Here is a 19,926-nt window from a genome sequence, read left to right on the forward strand (position 1 = left end):
GTGTTCGTGTGTTCGCACCACTTCACATCAGACTGCGGCCAGCGGTTGCCGTATTTAGTCAGGGGACGTATTTCACCGACGTACAAACACACAAATTGTTAAGAAAAGATCACATAGAGCTCATAACTGACCATTCTGACACGTCCTAATTAAACATATTTGTTCAGTACGTCCTCCATGACCGGAGCACAGACTCAGTCTGATACAATCACATAAAGCAGCTGTTTATGCAGCTCGCCGCTGACGATCAGCGGTGCTGCACTCTCTGTGCAGCGGTGCTACACTCTCTGTGTCACCGATAGCCTAAACTGCCGCTGGCGATCGCTGATCGGCAGCGGCGCGCTGAATAAACTGTATGTTGCTGTATCAGACCGGAGACTGTCTGATACAGCGGTGGCGCGTTACACGGTGATCGCCAGCTCGCCGGAGCACCGGAGGTGGTCAGCGGTGGTGAGGTCTCCGGAGCACAGTCTCCGGTCTGATACAGCAACATACAGTTTATTCAGCGCGCCGCTGGCGATCAGCGGTGGCGCGTTACACGGTGATCGCCACCGCTGATCGCCAGCTCGCCGGAGCACCGGAGCTGGTCAGCGGTGGTGAGGTCTCCGGTCTGATACAGCAACATACAGTTTATTCAGCGCGCCGCTGGCGATCAGCGGTGGCGATCAGCTGATCGCCAGCGGCAGTTTAGGCTATCGGTGACACAGAGAGTGTAGCACCGCTGCACAGAGAGTGCAGCACCGCTGATCGTCAGCGGCGAGCTGCATAAACAGCTGCTTTATGTGATTGTATCAGACTGAGTCTGTGCTCCGGTCATGGAGGACGTACTGAACAAATATGTTTAATTAGGACGTGTCAGAATGGTCAGTTATGAGCTCTATGTGATCTTTTCTTAACAATGTGTGTGTTTGTACGTCGGTGAAATACGTCCCCTGACTAAATGCGGCGACCGCTGTTTGCAGTCTGATGTGAAGTGGTGCGAACACACGATCTGATACAGCAACATACAGTTTATTCAGCGCGCCGCTGGCGATCAGCGGTGGCGCGTTACACGGTGATCGCCACCGCTGATCGCCAGCTCGCCGGAGCACCGGAGCTGGTCAGCGGTGGTGAGGTCTCCGGAGCACAGTCTCCGGTCTGATACAGCAACATACAGTTTATTCAGCGCGCCGCTGGCGATCAGCGGTGGCGATCAGCGGTGCTGCACTCTCTGTGCAGCGGTGCTGCACTCTCTGTGTCACCGCTGATCTTCTGTTCCTAAGTGTTTTTAACTGATTTACAGTTGGACAGTGTTCGGCTCGATCCTTATGTAGGACGTCTCTTCCTGTGACGGCACTCTCGCTGACATGTTGATATTGTCAGAGAGCTAGTGGAGGGAGGGGGAGACGAATAGAGCTGTAAAGAGGACAAATCAGAAACCCCCTGGAAGAAGTGGGTGTGTGTTTGCCTGTGTCTCATTTGCATATAAAGGGACCTTGCACGAAAACCGAGCGTTCTGAAAGGGGCGGGTTTAGCAGGGTTATTGAACTACTATGATTCTTCATCCTTATGGTATTTTGACCAAAGCATGTCACTGACATGTTCATTAGGACACCAGGGAACTATTTTAATGGGGGAAATAGGGTATAATATGTCCCCTTTAAGTACATTTCAAGTATGTGTATACCTGTCACTGTAGTGTTTTTAATCACTTCGAGCACATTAAGTACTTTTTTAAGTGTGAGTGATATCTAATAATTTCAGGTTTTCGAACATATAGTAGTACCAATTCACACAAAAAAGAAAAAGTACATGAGGTAATTATTATTACTCCAGGTAATTGTACTAGTAGGTTCTTTTTGTCTGTGGTGCTTTTATGGTTTTAATAACTGGCTAACTTTGGGAACATTATAAGAGTGTGCAATATCAAGTACTTCTTGTCTATTATACTGTGTTTGTTTATTGTAACTACTTTTCTATGATGTAACTTCCTATTTGTGTTTTTTTTAACAATGGCAATAAAGCTCTATTCTGCTAGTTTGTTTTTCCATAATTGCATCATTTCAACTCAAAAATTGTTAATAAAATAATAAAAAAAAAATGTGCACACATAATTTAATGCTTAAGTCATTGTCATATTTATGCATTTTAGGAAAACAACCACATTGATTCTCACAGGAACATATGAATAGCAGATTGGAGAGTGGAAGGTCAATGATGTATGAAACAATGAAATACATATATAAAATAAAGATAAACAAAATGTTTCCAAAGCTATTATTACAGGGCCCCTATGCGGCCCCTAGTATAGACCATCATATCACACATCAATATCTCACCCAGCCACCTATGAAATACAAGCCATTAAGCCGTTTATTGATGTTATGTTGTACAACTTAACTTTACCTCTCTATCCCACTGGATTGTATTTATTGTTTTTGTTAAACAACGCAAAACGGTTAAAAATATCCAAACAAGCAGACAAGTGATTCTGTGATTCTTTTGTAAAGGGGAAGGAATAGAGAAATCGCTGCCACCTAGTGACACTTCCACGTTACTGCGGGTTTAAAGTCGGCCACGCCCACGGCATATCCACAGGTTGACCGAGTACTACAAAATACGAGTGTACGCAAACGCAGCACCGCCGGGCCGCGGCTTGCTTTCTACCGCCCCCTTGCGCAACATAAAAGCACTTCACTCTGATGACGTCACTCGCAGAGTTGTCATGGCGTCTTCGAGAGCGACGGTGCTGCGGCTGCAATTGAGCTAAAAATCTGTCGCCAGTGTGTTGATCGAGATGGAGAATTACGCGAACCTGCGTCGAGACGCGGACGGGAGCGCCGTGTGCGCCACGATAGCGGCGGACATGAGCGACGTGAGTGGCGGCGGCGGCGGCGGCGGCGGAGGGAAAGGAGCGGTCGACAAACGCAAGAATAGTGAGGCTCCTCTCAGCACTTTGGTCAGCGGGAGTTGTAATGACAGCACCGCGGACGTCCTCGCGTCCTGTGCGGTCAGTGTCACATCCAGTGCCGGTGAGCGTGACGGCTCCGCGGCGCTGGAAGTTTCCCCGCCAGCGCAGGAGGCTTTGAAGAAGGACAGCGTGGCAGGCGGGTCAGGGTCTGGCTCCGAGGATGTGGTCAGTAACGGGATGGGGCATGATGATGACTCGGTGCTGCTGGCTGCACAAGATAGAGAGGGTGGTGCCTCAAAGTTGGTAAACAACAGAAGCGAAGGTCCGTCGTCGCCTCGCGCTCAGCACGGCACAGATTTGTGTGCCGGACAAAGTGACGCGGTTAAACTTGCCAAACCCACGCAGTTGTGTCCGGACAATGCAATCACAGCAGCGGGAGACGTAAGGCCGGGGCTGCCCGGTGATCGCACCTTGTCGGAGGGATTGCCGAGTGGGAGTGACCGCGATGCCAGCCTCGGCGGAGAGTCCCGAAGCATAGATTCACTCGAGTCCTTCTCCAACCTCAACTCGTGCCCCAGCTCGGACCTGAACAGTGAGGGTCTGGAGGACCGAGGACTGGCTCTGGAGGACCGAGGACTGGCTCTGGCCCTGCACGGCGACCACAGCGCCGAGGGGACAAAGAGCCTGTGCAGCAAGGAGCGAGCCGCGGCCGGACAGTCCATTTACCACATCAAGTGGATCAAGTGGAGGGAGGAGAACACGCCGATCATCACGCAGAACGAGAACGGACCGTGTCCACTGCTGGCCATCATGAACGTCCTGCTGCTGGCGTGGAAGGTAAAGACACACGAGCTCAGATCAATAAAACTAAACTTTAGGACTAACCAGATACTCTTCTTTATCTCCATCTCATCAAATACACTGTTACAACTGTTCAATAATAACAACAACAATATAATGTGAAACGAGCCTGCACTTCTATATTTACTATACAAACTCAATATTAAAGACATGAACGAGGCCTCTGCTTTTAGTGACTTATTCAAGTTTCATGTGTAATAATGGGCCAATTCATGAAATAACAAGCTGTCAATGTCCATCAAACTGTGGTATGTGTACCATCAGTGGTACGCAGGTTTCCACTCAAATCTCCAGTTTAATACCAGGGTCTGTGATCAGAGTGTGTACTAAAGGAAACAAACAACAAAATAATAATAATTATCTTCAACTTCACCTAACTTCACTACTCCAGTGTGTGGATTATGTGTGAGGAAGAGGAGGATGATGATGATGAGAGAATAAATCTGCCTCTGTGGCTGACTTTACTCGGTCTTTTGACACATTGGTGATGATGGTTTTACTTTGAGAGCTCAGTGTTTTCTTGGTATAACACGTTAAAGAATCCCTGATGTAACTGACAGCAGTGTCTCTGTTCCCTCTTCACTGGACCAAAAGCCTCCTCTTCTCTGATGTAACGTTTAGATTTGGTAACGTTACATGTTACAGCTGAGCGGAGTTTGTCCCTCAGCACTTCCTGTAAAAAAACAAAAAGAAGACAAAAGTACACGTGTAGACACGTTTTGCAATAATATTGCAATGGATATGCCTGAAATGTTCGATTTGCAAACAGAAACAAGTGGAACCTTGTGTCTGTGTTCCTTTGGTTCTTATCCTTAAGCTTTCAGAAAATAAAAGCATGTGGATGAGGAGGAAATAAATATACTTAGTGCACATTTTCATGATTTTAAATCATGATTTTCCTTCAAACTAAATCACAAGGACTGTATGTTGGTGAGCTCCACAGCAGTTATCCTCACAACAATCAGCACATGGCGTGTTTTTACATTTTAGTGATGTGTGATGAAGATCATCTCATCCCTAACTTAACATGAATCTCCTGCACCTTGTTAACACCCAGCAGTTTGTTAACCTGTGTCTCTGCTGCAGGTGAAGATGCCGCCGATGATGGAAATTATAACTGCAGAGCAGCTGATGGAGTATCTCGGTGAGTGTTTGGCATCGTGTCGCTGATCTGAAGGGAAAACTGCTCCAGTGAGTTTTCAGTGGTTTAACCGCGTCTTAGCTGGAGAAGGAACGGTGCTGCTAATTGCAGGAATCATCCGTTTACTCCCACACGTCTGAGGGAACATGTAGCAGGGGTTTGAATCCCAGGGTCACTCACAATATCAAGAATATCACGATACAACACGGTACAACGATTCTGGGATCAGCATTTCAGTTATTTCTTCACAAAGGTCATAAAGTGGATGGATAAACTCACTCTTCTTCAGCCTGGTCACTTCCACATAAGTTTCACTCATTCATTTGAGCAGCGCCACCATGAGGAGACATGAAGTAGTGACAGAGACGGTTTGTGAATTAAAATATCGATGTTTGCTGTGGAGTGACGATTATCGTGTTGCACAAGGAACAACGACGACATATCACCAAATCACTCTTTGTAGTTAAGTAGACACACACACACACACACACACACACACTCAACATTTATAAAAACAACTCTATAACACATTTACAGAGCAGCTTACGTCTGTAATGCTATATTTTGGTTTAGTTTTACAGTCGTATCCGTTTAAAGAAATGTTGCCCATTGAGTCCACACTTGTAAACATAGTAACACGTTAAGCACTGGCTCAGAGCTTCAGAACCCTAGTAAACATTCTTGTGTTTCACTTCCCCTCAAATCAGAGCTCACCTAAGGTCACGGAGAGTAGATTATATTCCCGAGTCAACACAGGGAGGAATGAGAGCGGGGGAAATACCCTCAACCCCGTCGCACTGCGAGCTCGTCTCTCTGACCGTCTCTCTCTGACTGTCTCTCTGACTGTCTCTCTGACTGTCTCTCTGACTGTCTCTCTGACCGTCTCTCTGACTGTCTCTCTGACCGTCTCTCTGACCGTCTCCTGCCCTTCATAACTTACATTTCTCTACAATATCAAAGCAGAGAGTCTGGTTACAGCAGAGCTGGAGTGGAAACTCACCAGTATCAAGGCCTTCAGAAAATGTTCCAGATATGATGTCATCGCTTCTCTTATCTGTGTGTCACAGCACACAGTAGTATAATGTTCAGTAGCTGCCAGATAATCACAGATAATCACTGATCATCATCATCATCAGTCACACGAGTGACGATCATCATCGTGACCCACGTGCTCAGTGACAGCAGAACCAGAGACGTTGAGTCGAGCACACACGTCATTTTAAAACAAGCCTACAAAGATAAACACCAATCAAAGCCAAGATCAACAAGATAAATGATAACAACAATTAAAGGAGTAGATTTAAAGTAAGCTGTGCATGCACAATAAAATCAATACAAATCAAAGTATTTTGCTCAACCAGAGCTTTTGTTGGAGGAGCTGCTGCTGCTGCTGCTGCTGCTGCTGCTGCTGCTGCTGCTGCTGCTGCTGCTGCTGCTGCTGCTGCTGACCTCAGAGCTCTGGCACGAGTGTGAGCTCTGGAAAGGTCTGTCATCATGACATTAAGACTCCTAAAAACAGCACAAGTTTAAAACAAGTTCAGAAATACTCGGGGAGCCACGGTGAGAACAGTGAGGGGTTTTCCCTGCACCAGCAGACGAGAGCAGCTCATCACGACACTGGACACTAATTACTTAAAGCATGTCCAGGAATGTTTGTCATTACAGCTATAAAAATATTTGCTTGAGGAAACTCCAGATGACGCTGGTTTTATTTAATGTAACTTTGAGTTACTGTCGACGCTGCTGCTGCTGCTGCTGCTGCTGCTGCTGCTGCTGCTGCTGCCAGATCAATGAAACATACAGTATTTACACCAGAGTTTTAGAAATATCTCACACACACACACACACACACGTGCAGTATTGTAATGTGACGTCTGCTCCTGAGACGCTCGTCACATCTCAGGTGACGCCACACGTGATGTTATCTGTAAAAGCAGCTGCTGGTTATTCTGTTCAAATGTAGAGATTCACAAACATAACCAGTTTATATTCATCATCATCATCATCATCATCATCTCTATCTCTGTGTGTGTGTGTGTGTGTGTGTGTGCAGGAGACTACATCCTGGAAACCAAACCTAAAGAAATATCAGAGGCTCAGCGACTCAACTATGAGCAGGTAGGAGCTTCACTGTCACTTCATAATAATATTTATTATCATCTCTTTGTAACGAGGTTTCTCTGTTCAGTGTGAAAGGATTTTAAAACCACAATTAACTTTCACTCTGGAGCTAAACTTGTTTTAATTATCTGACACTTGATCCTGATAATTAATGCTTTGCTTTATGTTTTATTTGACTTTACTTTTGGAATGAACTCCTTTTTGTTTCGTGTCAATTGAACCATTTCTGTACGAGTTAAAGTGATAGAGGAGCTGAATTATCACAGAGTAGAAATGAAACGAATGTGTATTCAGCGCTGCTGGTTTTTACATTTGCATGATGTGGCAGAGAGAAGGTCAGAGCATGTTCTGTAATATGGAAATAAGCGTGTAACAGAGTTTTACACACTGATCCATACCTTACATAAGACGTGTGCGTGTGTATGTGTGTGTGCGCTGCTGATGGAGGGGGCGGGGCCTGGCGGGGCCTGGCGGGGCAGAGCACCAGCACATCTGTGAATGATTCTAAGCCACACTTGTTCCTCATTTAGAGAAGAGGGTAAAAAAGAGTTCACTTTCCTTATAGACACTCACTCACTCACTGACTGACTGACTGGCTTTGGCTAAATTTAACTGAAAATACGAGCTCTTAAATAAATCAGCGGTGTTAAAGTAAAGGAGTGGTTTAAGGATGTGTTGCATTGTTATTATGCTGGGCTAATCCTGCTGTTCACCTCCTGTCCTGGTGTCCTGGTGTCCTCATGTCCTGATGTCCTCATGTCCTCATGTCCTGGGTGTACGTGGACAGACTGGCGGGATGCTGCAGGATGAGATGTTGTTTATGTTCACATCAGACTTTTCCAGTTTCCTCCGCGGTGAATCTTTAACAAACGTGTAGAGTTCATAACAGAAATGCTTCTATTTATAAATTCAGCTTCAGAAAACATCATCTGACACAAGAGTGTATGTGGATTAAAATAGCAGGTGCACGGCTGCTCTTTAGCTCTTGTTAAATATTTACTCAGAGGAGCGGTGGAAGTGAGAGTAGCTTTGCTCTGCCTTTGTCTCCGTGGACGCGGCGACGCGGCGACGCAGCGATGTAGCGACGCGGCGACGCGGCGACGCAGCTCTGCCTCTCATCCATGATGAGTGTTCAGCCCGTGGAGGAAACGTGTTACCCTGTTAAAGAAGAAGCTTCCTGTTTTAATTTACACTAATGGACGTTGTTCGCACTCATTTCTTAACCCTTTCTTTTGTGCTTTTCTGATCCTGTAAATGCCCTGAACTCATGAGTGAATGCAATTATTCATGTGTATATTTCATTCTTCTACAGTGAAGTATACGAGACGGCAGAGAGACAAATAAATGCTCTGTCTTCCATTTTCAAATCTTTAAAGCTCACATCGTTGAACAGCGGCTGAAACATCAGCATCGTCTCACATTTAAACACACGTGTGTGTGTGTGTGTGTGTGTGTGTGTGTAGCTCTGCAGCAGCCACTGATGCACGTCATGTGACCCACATTCTGTCACATTACAGTCGAGTAAACTCTTCATTATTTATAGCTCCCACTCATTAGTGGTGTTATGTAAGAGTTAAGTGTGCTGGTTTGTAGATTCAGGCGTTCACTGTAGTTCTTCTATAATCGTGTTATTATGACTCTTGGCAGAAACTGAGGCTTTAAACCGTCTCTCTCACTGTTTTCTCTCAACTAACCGTTCATTTGATCTACTCTGAGTAAAATGTGGGAGGAAACGCAGAGAACTTCCCAAAGGAAGTGAAAAATAAAGAGTTCTTTACTCACTGCATGGTTTACACAGAGGAGTGAGTGATGCAGTGCTCATCATCTGATCCATGACGTGAGGTGACATGACATGACATGACATGACATGAGGTGACATGAGATGACATGAGGTGACATGAGATGAGATGACATGAGATGACATGAGGTGACATGAGATGAGATGAGGTGACATGAGATGAGATGACATGAGATGACATGAGGTGACATGAGATGACATGAGGTGACATGAGATGACATGAGGTGACATGAGATGAGATGACATGAGATGACATGAGGTGACATGAGATGACATGAGGTGACATGAGATGAGATGAGGTGACATGAGATGAGATGACATGAGGTGACATGAGATGACATGACATGAGGTGACATGAGGTGACATGAGATGACATGACATGAGGTGACATGAGATGACATGACATGAGGTGACATGAGGTGACATGAGATGACATGACATGAGATGACATGAGGTGACATGAGATGAGGTGACATGAGATGAGGTGACATGAGATGACGTGAGATGAGATGAGATGAGGTGACATGAGATGAGATGAGATGAGATGAGAGCTGCTGTGCTGTAGTGGAAAGATGTGCTCCATTAAACATGGTTGTTAATCCTGCCATCACTGCTGCTCATGAGCGTCCTAATCCACACACTCACCGAGGCTTTTCATCAGAGCTGCTGTAACTCAGTGTTCACACGACGACTCACGGTGAAACTTCACTGTTCACACGCACACGCACACACACACTCACACACACACACACACACACACACACACACACACACACGCACACACACACACACTCATCATCAGTGGATTTTCTGTGGAGAGAAAAGAACAAATGAACATAAATGAAATCCTTCAATCACAGTCGTCTCAGACTGCGATGATGACTCATGAATGGGATGAAATACACTTTGATTATTAAATAATATGATGACATTAGTTATAATACAGTTGTTGTAAACCACAAAAACACGAGGACACTCACTGTTCTGTTTGGTTTCCTCTCGCGTCTTTATTGTGCGATCGTTGAAACAGAAAAGATGGAAATCAGCTGTGAGAGAAACAGAGAAACAGAGAAACAGGCTCTGAGGCAGGAACTCTTTCACTGGCTTCTCAGGTGTGAGGTGCAAACATTAAACACTTAAACACTTAAACACTTAAACACTAAAACACTAAAACACTTAAACACTACCTGTGATGGGATGTGTATCTAAAGTCTTTCCCCTGTTCTTCATTCAGTGCAGTAATAGGATAAATAATGTTGTGAACACGGTTCATTCTGAGTTTAAAACAGAAACATTTTATTTTAACACAATGAGTTAAGTGCAAATAGACATTTACAGACAAGAGATTTACCTGCTGATGTCGCTCTGAATCGACCAAATGTAAGTTCTTCTCTCCAGAGACGTTTGCTTTTCACGCACAGATACTGAAAACACAAAAAGATGAAAAACAAAACGGCAGCATGAAGAGTGAAGTCTCACAAAGTCACTGATGTTGTCAAAGTGACTGAAGTATGTCATCATTTATTTAAAGACTTTAAGAGACAGTGATGTCATTGTCACGTCGATTAAAAGAATAAAAGAAGGAAATCTTTTGCCAAAGCCTCTGGAGTCAATTAACAGTTGGATTAAATATTCTCAGGATGTAAATTATGGCCTCGTAATCTACATCCTTCCAGATTTTTTTCAAAGGTTTTTGAGTTAAAAGAGCTGCTGATGTTTGTCCTCTGTGTGTGTGTGTGTGTGTGTGTGTGTGTGTGTGTGTGTGTGTGTGTGTGTGTGTGTGTGTGTGTGTGTGTGTGTGTGTGTGTGTGTGTGTGTGTGTGTGTGTGTGTGTGTGTGTGTGTGTGTGTGTGTGTGTGTGTGTGTGTGTGTGTGTGTGTGTGTGTGTGTGTGTGTGTGTGTGTGTGTGTGTGTGTGTGTGTGTGTTTAAAGAGAATCGAGTGACTTTAGGTTCTTTGTCCGTTGGTCAGTGCGATGGTAAAATGTGTCTGAGCACAGTTACACTACTGATACCCTGCAGCAGTGCAGCTCAGGATGATGCTGTTCTTCAGCCTGATTACAGGTTGTTCACAGATCACCTCAAACAGTCTGAGACTCTCTGTAATCTGAAGAATCCTCTCCATCATAATCTCTCATGGCTGCAGCGCTGCTGACAGATGACCAGGACCTGTATGACCTGTATGACCTGTATGACCTGTATGACCTGTATGACCTTTTATGACCTGTATGATCGTCACACAGGAGCTTCTGTGCTTTCTCCTCGTGAACATTAGAACATGAGCGATGCCATGGCGGTGCTGCACAAGCTGCAGACGGGTCTGGACGTGAACGTGAAGTTCACAGGGGTGCGGGTGTTCGAGTACACCCCAGAATGCATCGTGTTTGATTTGCTGGACATCCCCCTGTACCACGGCTGGCTGGTGGACCCTCAGGTGAGTTAGAGTCAGACGTGACTCATCACGTCTGTTTTATTTAACGCAGCAACTTTGAATAGTGGAATATTCTTAACTGCTGTTTCCTGCTGCGTTTGTGTTTTAGTCTGAGAGAGCGAGTGTAATCATTTACAACAACTACAGCTAAACTCAACTGTTCTAGTCAATGACACAAACACAGCTTTACAGTCGTGCCTTAAAATTCAGCACGTTTAAAAACACCGTCGCTCCTCCTCATGCAGAGTCTGTTAAACATCTTCTCCCTGCATGTGTTTTTTATTCTTTTATATTATCATCATCATCGACCTCTGAGCTGCATATTAGCGTCTGTCCCTTTAAAAACAAGAATAAATCAACAATAAGCAGCCAAATGTTCAAATATCTTTCTGTGGTTCTAACCCTGAAAGAAAATCCCTTCTTTCTGCGTTCAGCTGCTCACAAACACAACAGGAACAGGAAGTGTTTTGTGTAACTGCATTACACAAATGACATTTCTGAAAACAGAAGAATTAACACACACACACACACACACATCGTCAGAGGCAGGATGATGTAAAGATGACATTTATCAAACTTCACCACAGTCGCTGCACTCACAGTGAATCAGGAGCTGTGTTCACTGAAGGCCGCAGTGTTCCTTTAGTTTACTTTACTTTACTTTAGTTTAGTTTAGTTTAGTTTAGTTTAGTTTAGTTTACTTTAGTTTCGAATGTGGCGTGAATGTTCTGTGATGTTTGGAGCGACGACACCGACGCTCGCTGAATGTTCTCACACACGCTTTGTCTCTGTTTGCAGATGCAGGACATCGTCAAGGCGGTGAGCAACTGCAGCTACAACCAGCTGGTGGAGAAGATTATATCCTGCAAACAGTCAGACAACAGCGAGCTGGCAGGTGAAGGTGAGCGAGCGCTCGCTCTTCACTCGCTCTTCACTCGCTCTCCTCACACTTTTCAAATATCTTAAAGATCTTTAGTTCATTGATTTGACATTCAACATTGAAGTCAACCATCATCACCGTCACTGACAGCAGTTTGCAGCACATTCATTCATTCATCTCTCACTCATTCATTCATCACTCATGGGGGTCGCTGGTGCGTCACAGTCCAGTCCGTCACATGACCGTGTATTACTCAGGATGTGATGACTGTCCAGTTCAAACCCTCTGAACTCCACGTCTCACTTTTCTGACCATCTGTTAGTAACTTCAATATTTGACCTTTGACCTCACAGTTCATTCTGCAGCAAACAGGCGCTTGAATCGTTCAACAGAGACACAAGGAAACATGTTACTAATCAAACTTCCCCTGTCGTTTGTGTTCCTGTCTCCTGTCGTCTGTGTTCCTGTCGTTTGTGTTCCTGACGTTCCTGTCGTTTGTGTTCCTGACGTTCCTGTCGTTTGTGTTCCTGACGTTCCTGTCGTTTGTGTTCCTGACGTTCCTGTCATTTGTGTTCCTGACGTTTGTGTTCCTGACGTTTGTGTTCCTGACGTTCCTGTCGTTTGTGTTTCTGACGTTCCTGTCGTTTGTGTTCCTGTCGTTTGTGTTCCTGACGTTTGTGTTCCTGACGTTTGTGTTCCTGACGTCCCTGTCGTTTGTGTTCCTGAAGTTCCTGTCGTTTGTGTTCCTGACGTTCCTGTCGTTTGTGTTCCTGACGTTCCTGATGTTTGTGTTCCTGGCGTTCCTGTCGTTTGTGTTCCTGACGTTTGTGTTCCTGTCGTTTGTGTTCCTGACGTTCCTGTCGTTTGTGTTCCTGACGTTCCTGTCGTTTGTGTTCCTGTCGTTTGTGTTCCTGTCGTTTGTTTCTGACGTTCCTGTCATTTGTGTTCCTGACGTTTGTGTTCCTGACGTTTGTGTTCCTGACGTTCCTGTCGTTTGTGTTTCTGACGTTCCTGTCGTTTGTGTTCCTGACGTTTGTGTTCCTGTCGTTTATGTTCCTGACGTTTGTGTTCCTGACGTTCCTGTCGTTTGTGTTCCTGAAGTTCCTGTCGTTTGTGTTCCTGACGTTCCTGTCGTTTGTGTTCCTGACGTTCCTGACGTTTGTGTTCCTGGCGATCCTGTCGTTTGTGTTCCTGACGTTCCTGACGTTTGTGTTCCTGGCGTTCCTGTCGTTTGTGTTCCTGGCGTTTGTGTTCCTGACGTTTGTGTTCCTGTCGTTTGTGTTCCTGACGTTCCTGTCGTTTGTGTTCCTGACGTTCCTGTCGTTTGTGTTCCTGTCGTTTGTGTTCCTGTCGTTTGTTTCTGACGTTCCTGTCATTTGTGTTCCTGACGTTTGTGTTCCTGACGTTTGTGTTCCTGACGTTCCTGTCGTTTGTGTTTCTGACGTTCCTGTCGTTTGTGTTTCTGACGTTCCTGTCGTTTGTGTTCCTGACGTTTGTGTTCCTGTCGTTTATGTTCCTGACGTTTGTGTTCCTGACGTTCCTGTCGTTTGTGTTCCTGAAGTTCCTGTCGTTTGTGTTCCTGACGTTCCTGTCGTTTGTGTTCCTGACGTTCCTGACGTTTGTGTTCCTGGCGATCCTGTCGTTTGTGTTCCTGACGTTCCTGACGTTTGTGTTCCTGGCGTTCCTGTCGTTTGTGTTCCTGGCGTTTGTGTTCCTGACGTTTGTGTTCCTGTCGTTTGTGTTCCTGACGTTCCTGACGTTTGTGTTCCTGGCGTTCCTGTCGTTTGTGTTCCTGACGTTCCTGACGTTTGTGTTCCTGGCGTTCCTGTCGTTTGTGTTCCTGACGTTCCTGACGTTCGTGTTCCTGACGTTCCTGTCGTTTGTTTCTGACGTTCCTGTCATTTGTGTTCCTGACGTTTGTGTTCCTGACGTTCCTGTCGTTTGTGTTTCTGACGTTCCTGTCGTTTGTGTTTCTGACGTTCCTGTCGTTTGTGTTTCTGACGTTCCTGTCGTTTGTGTTCCTGACGTTTGTGTTCCTGTCGTTTGTGTTCCTGACGTTTGTGTTCCTGACGTTCCTGTCGTTTGTGTTCCTGAAGTTCCTGTCGTTTGTGTTCCTGACGTTCCTGTCGTTTGTGTTCCTGACGTTCCTGACGTTTGTGTTCCTGGCGTTCCTGTCGTTTGTGTTCCTGACGTTCCTGACGTTTGTGTTCCTGGCGTTCCTGTCGTTTGTGTTCCTGTCGTTTGTGTTCCTGACGTTTGTGTTCCTGTCGTTTGTGTTCCTGACGTTCCTGACTTTTGTGTTCCTGTCGTTTGTGTTCCTGACGTTCCTGACGTTTGTGTTCCTGGCGTTCCTGTCGTTTGTGTTCCTGACGTTCCTGACGTTCGTGTTCCTGACGTTCCTGTGGTTTGTGTTCCTGACGTTCCTGACGTTTGTGTTCCTGACGTTCCTGTGGTTTGTGTTCCTGTCGTTTGTGTTCCTGACGTTCGTGTTCCTGACGTTCGTGTTCCTGACGTTCGTGTTCCTGACGTTCCTGTCGTTTGTGTTCCTGACGTTCGTGTTCCTGACGTTTGTGTTCCTGACGTTTGTGTTCCTGACGTTTGTGTTCCTGTGGTTTGTGTTCCTGTGGTTTGTGTTCCTGTCGTTTGTGTTCCTGACTTTCGTGTTCCTGACGTTCGTGTTCCTGACGTTCCTGTGGTTTGTGTTCCTGACGTTCCTGACGTTTGTGTTCCTGGCGTTCCTGTCGTTTGTGTTCCTGACGTTCCTGACGTTTGTGTTCCTGGCGTTCCTGTCGTTTGTGTTCCTGACGTTCCTGACGTTCGTGTTCCTGACGTTCCTGTGGTTTGTGTTCCTGACGTTCCTGTGGTTTGTGTCTCAGGCATCGTGGCAGAGCAGTTTCTGAGCAGCACGGCCACTCAGCTGACGTACCACGGTTTATGTGAGCTCACGTCCACCGTGCAGGAGGGAGAGCTCTGCGTCTTCTTCAGGAATAACCACTTCAGCACCATGATCAAGTACAAGGTAAACACCAACCAGCGCCATCAGCCTGTTTGTAGTCTGTACGAGGGAGCAGCACGAGGACTGTGAGTGTATTTCATGTGCTGTGTGTCTCAGGGTCAACTCTACCTCCTGGTCACAGACCAAGGTTTCCTGACGGAGGAGAAAGTCGTGTGGGAGAGTCTGCACAACGTCGACGGAGACGGAAACTTCTGTGACTCAGAGTTCCGGTTGCGTCCGCCCTCGGATCCAGAGACCGTGTACCGCGGACAACAAGATCAGATAGACCAGGTCTGAGCAATGCTGCAGGCAAGACGAGCAGAACTAGCAACCATCCACCACCGCGCTTCTCTTCTCACACTTTACTGTGATCGGACCACAAACGCCGAGGCTCAGACCAGGACTGGGACCTCGGGAATAAAAACTCACAGTTTCACATCTTTCCACTGACACACACACACACACACACAGATCCTCAGCGGCCTCTGAACTGTGCGTCAGGTTTATTTAATATTTTTATACCTCCACATTTGGACTTTCCTTCACAGCTGTTAACTCACCGTCTGAGCCAAAGACTAAATAATCGTTTCCATTCTTAATGACACAGCTGGAGAGAAGCATGAAGATCATGTCTCTCAGTGTAAAACAGTGGATGATCATCAGCGTCGCTCACCGTGCATGTTTGTGTTCCTCAGGATTATCTGATGGCTCTGTCGCTGCAGCAGGAGCAGCAAAGCCAGGACCTCCAGTGGGAGCAACTTCCCGAGGGCATCAGTGACTTAGAGCTGGCAAAGAAGCTTCAGGAAGAGGAGGACAGACGAGCGTCCCAGTATTACCAGGAGCAAGAGCAGGAGCAGGAGCAGGCGGCGGCGGCAGCGGCAGCGGCAGCAGCAGCAGCAGCAGCAGCAGCAGCAGCACAGGTGAGAGAGAAGTCACTGTGACAAAAGAAAGACTTTTAGTTTAGTAACCGACGTTTGAGCTGCTTCTTCTTCTTCTTCTTCTTCTTCTTCTTCTTCTTCTTCTGCAGCAGCTCTGAGTTCATCAGTCGCTGCATCTTTTAAAAAAATCCTTTCAGACCTGAAACATCTGTGCTGATTCAGCACAAAGGGCAGATTTTACTTGTATCACATGTATCTGTGATTATCACTGTCACTTTTCTAACTCATTCACTCACTGCAGCATCAGCAGCATCTGTGTGCAGCACATTCTCTTTTTTACCCACAAACAAGAGGCCGACACAGCCGTCAGGAGCCGGGAATCCAACCCTCAAACGTCCGCTCCCCCCTTCGCTGTTTAAGCACTGAAATGAAAAAAAGAGGAGGAAAAGGGAAACGTGTTTATCTGTGTTTAAAAAAAACTCCCACAAACACTTACTAACTCCTCCTCCTCCTCACATGTGATCGTATCTGAAAACAGCAGCTAATTCAAAGTGTTCTTTTTACCCTGTTTGTGCTTCAGGGTCAGCAGGAAGGAGCTGAAGGAGACGAAGCAGACCGAGGAGGCGCAGGAGCAGCGGCTGGGACGGCGGCAGCAGGAGCAGCAGCAGGAGCAGCAGCAGGAGCAGGAGCAGCAGCAGCAGCAGCAGCAGCAGGAGCCACAGCCAGTCCAGGAAAACAGTCGAGCAGTGGGGAACGAAAAACCAAGAAAGAAGTGAAGGAGAAAGACAAATGTGTTATTTTGTAACATACAGCACGTGTGTGTGCGTGCGTGCGTGCGTGCGTGCGTGTGCGTGTGTGTGTGTGTGTGTGTGTCGTACGTTCTGTGCGTGTTGCTTGTGTGTGAGGAAAAAAGAACAGCTGATGGTTCTCATGGTTCTCATGGACTGAACCACACCGTGGATCCACTGGATGACAAACAAGGGAAGGAGACACCAGAGGAGAGACTGTTCCAAACCACTGGTGCCTGCTGTCCTCTGAGACACCTGAGGAAACAAGGAAACGAGGAAAGGACACTACAATAACACTCGTCTTTCATCGTCGGCCAAACTTTGTTACGAGTCGCACACGTTTGTGATGTGAGCTGAAATCATTTTAAAGCAGATATTTAATCTAAAGGAAACGTATGTTATGCTTTCATCTTTATTTCATTCTTCCAAAAAAAGAAAAATCAATCATTTCACTCATTTTTTCATTATTGCAGTTTATAAGCTTTTTTTTTGTTGTTCTTATCAATAATCACTAAATATAAACAAACACAACTTCTTCATTGATGCGTCTGCGTCAAACGTAGCTCCACCCCCCCACCCCCCACACACACAGGTTACTTCATACCAGTGTAGCTTCATCATCATCATCATCGTCACAGCTCGTCCTGTTCAGATTGGGCAGTGTTGTGTTGTTCAGTTATGGTGTGTGTGTGTGTGTGTGTGTTAGGTGTGTGTTACGTGCAGCACTGCTGTGTTCTGGACAAACGATTGTGAGACGTTTAATGTCTTCAATCACAGATTCAGCATCGCACACTTTGACTGAGACTAGACTGGCAGATTAGATCTGTGTTGGGATTAAAACTCGGTTTAGTGTTTGAGAGAATCTCTTATGGCAGTGTCCTGAAGAGATGAAGTGTGTGTGTGTGAGAGAGTGTGTGTGTGTGAGAGAGTGTGTGTGTGTGTGTGTGAGAGAGTGTGTGTGTGCAGGCTCATACATTATCTGTGTTTGGTTTAGTTTTGGTGTAGAAGAAATATCACAGATTTCAGTGGCGTTGGACTCTGTTACATAGATGTGTCTGTCTGTCTCTCTCTCTGTCTGTCTCTCTCTCTCTCTCTGTGTCTCTGTGTCTCTCTCTGTCATTAGTGTTAAATTCAGACATTAGACGCGTTTGTCTGTTTGTGGGGGAAAATAGTTAGAGGTGAAAAAGCACTGACTGTGTGTGTGTGTGTGTGTCAGTGCAGCGTTCAAACACTGATGTCGATAGGTCACGTGACACTCGGTTGAAGGGTTTGTGGCGTTGTCGTAACGAGCGTCGGCTCCTGACAAACTTTTCTATCTTTACATTCCAACTGGATGCCTTGACTCTGGCCTGGAGGACGATGACGCGGAGGCGGCGGGAGTCTGAGTGTGAGCTCTGCTCTGGTTCCACCCCAACAACAACAACAACAACTTCATGTTTTTTATGTACATGTATATATATAATATATATGTATGTGTGTATATAAATATAAATATGACGCCTTACAACACTTGAGCGTATTTTCTAAGACAAAAGGAAACAGGCGTATTACAACAACGAGACAATCCATGCATTTTCCACATAGACATCACAAATACTCTCAGGCCTTTTACTCAAATGGAATTCTTTGTAACGGCACAGTTCCTCGGCCTGCGGTCACTTCCTGTCAAGTGTCCATGTTGATGTACACTCACACAACTGCTGTTTGATGATTTCAGAGACAAACACAGCTGCTGCTGCTGCTGCTGCTGCTGCTGCTGCGTTCACGTGTTGATGAAAATAAATCCCCTTGTGCAGGGTGAAGGAACATGAACTGAACACTTCTCACTGACTCCTGAGCAGGTTTCTTGTTTTTCATGCTGCTTAAAAATCACCGATTATCATCAGATGAGAGTGAGAGGAGGCAGAGTGACGGTTCTTGTGTTTTTCACCTCATTTCTGTTGTGGTTCATCAGTGAAAATGCTGATTAAACATTCCAGTGAAGTTTAAACAAAAAAAGGCTGATTTTAATGTTGGTTTCTGAGTAAAAAGAGTGATTCTTGTTTGAGACGGACTCTTGTGATGTGTGTGTTTCAGCCTCGATCAGAAGGTCGTTGTGTTTCATGTCAGCGTGAAAGTGACGGTGGGGTGAAAATGCTGTACAGTTGGTGGTCGTTGAACTTCTATTCGTTGTATAATTGGTTTTGCACTGTTACATTTATATGCACTAACGGAAGAGAAACATACCTCATTTTATACAGAACATAAAGAGTGCTGTTGTTCTTTGGGTATCTTTTAAAAACAATCCAGTAATGGTCTAAAGAATCTCTTAAACAAGAGAATAAAAAGAACGAAAGGGCTGTTTCAATATTTTGGCTTAAAATGATAAAGAGTAGATTTGCTTCAGAGAGTAAGTTACGAATGACGTCATTTAAAATGCTTAACAGCAGACCTGTGACATTTCAATTGGCAAGAAAGTGTAGGTGAATCCCTGATTCAGGGAGCGACAGTGTTTCTCTCTGATTCTCACAAACGAGGGCAAAGCTCGAGCGGTCGTTTGTCGCAGAGAAACGTTTGGTTCCACCGTGCAGCTCGTTATGTTCAGAATTCACAGAAAAGAAGAAAAAAATAAGTTTTTACAGGAGTTTGTTCAGTTGTGTTGATTTCAATGTTCATCGATTTGCTTCAATGACCAAATAATGTATGTAGCCTTTCACATTACAGTCACATATTGTATATGGTGATATATATATATATATAAATAACTAAATGCCTTATAGACGAGGGACATTCAACCTGATTAGAGTTTACCAGGATAATAAAAATCTAATATCAATCACTGCTTTGTTGTCATTGTTTCTATAGATTTCAGTCTTTTATTTCTGTTCTAACTAATAAAGGTTTTCTGCTGCTTCGACAGGACGCGACGTCACATGTTGGCTTTTTTTACACCAGGTCAGTTATTATTCACCTGCAGTACAAGACACATTGTTATGATTTCAAAATAGAGAAGATTCTGAATTGTTTTAGGTCTGAGAACTCAAATATTCCTTCATTACTATGGTTCAGGAATACTGATGTAATAAACCTCATGTACGTGACTGGAATAAACATGATTGACACAAATAGATAAATGGAATAAACATGATTGACACAAACAGATAAA

At 45.3% G+C, this 19,926-nt stretch overlaps 1 protein-coding gene across 2 annotated transcripts; it reads left to right on the forward strand.

The window, feature by feature from the left end:
• Nucleotides 1–2,536: 2,536 nt before the first annotated feature.
• On the forward strand, nt 2,537–18,834 carry mindy2 (MINDY lysine 48 deubiquitinase 2). Of its 2 annotated transcripts, none has more exons than XM_058628563.1 (9): nt 2,537–3,727; nt 4,838–4,895; nt 6,946–7,010; nt 11,085–11,243; nt 12,039–12,135; nt 14,997–15,139; nt 15,233–15,406; nt 15,811–16,035; nt 16,574–18,834. In XM_058628563.1, exons 1-9 carry the CDS (start codon nt 2,777–2,779, stop codon nt 16,796–16,798), a joined length of 2,097 nt encoding a protein of 698 aa, XP_058484546.1. In that variant the 5' UTR covers nt 2,537–2,776; the 3' UTR covers nt 16,799–18,834. The 2 variants fall into 2 exon arrangements, with proteins under 2 accessions (XP_058484546.1, XP_058484544.1); XM_058628561.1 differs by having other exon boundaries at nt 2,541–3,727; nt 12,039–12,141.
• The last annotated feature ends 1,092 nt before the right edge of the window (nt 18,835–19,926 follow it).

This window comes from Solea solea, chromosome 5, assembly GCF_958295425.1.
Source record: "Solea solea chromosome 5, fSolSol10.1, whole genome shotgun sequence".
Classification (NCBI taxonomy): domain Eukaryota; kingdom Metazoa; phylum Chordata; class Actinopteri; order Pleuronectiformes; family Soleidae; genus Solea; species Solea solea.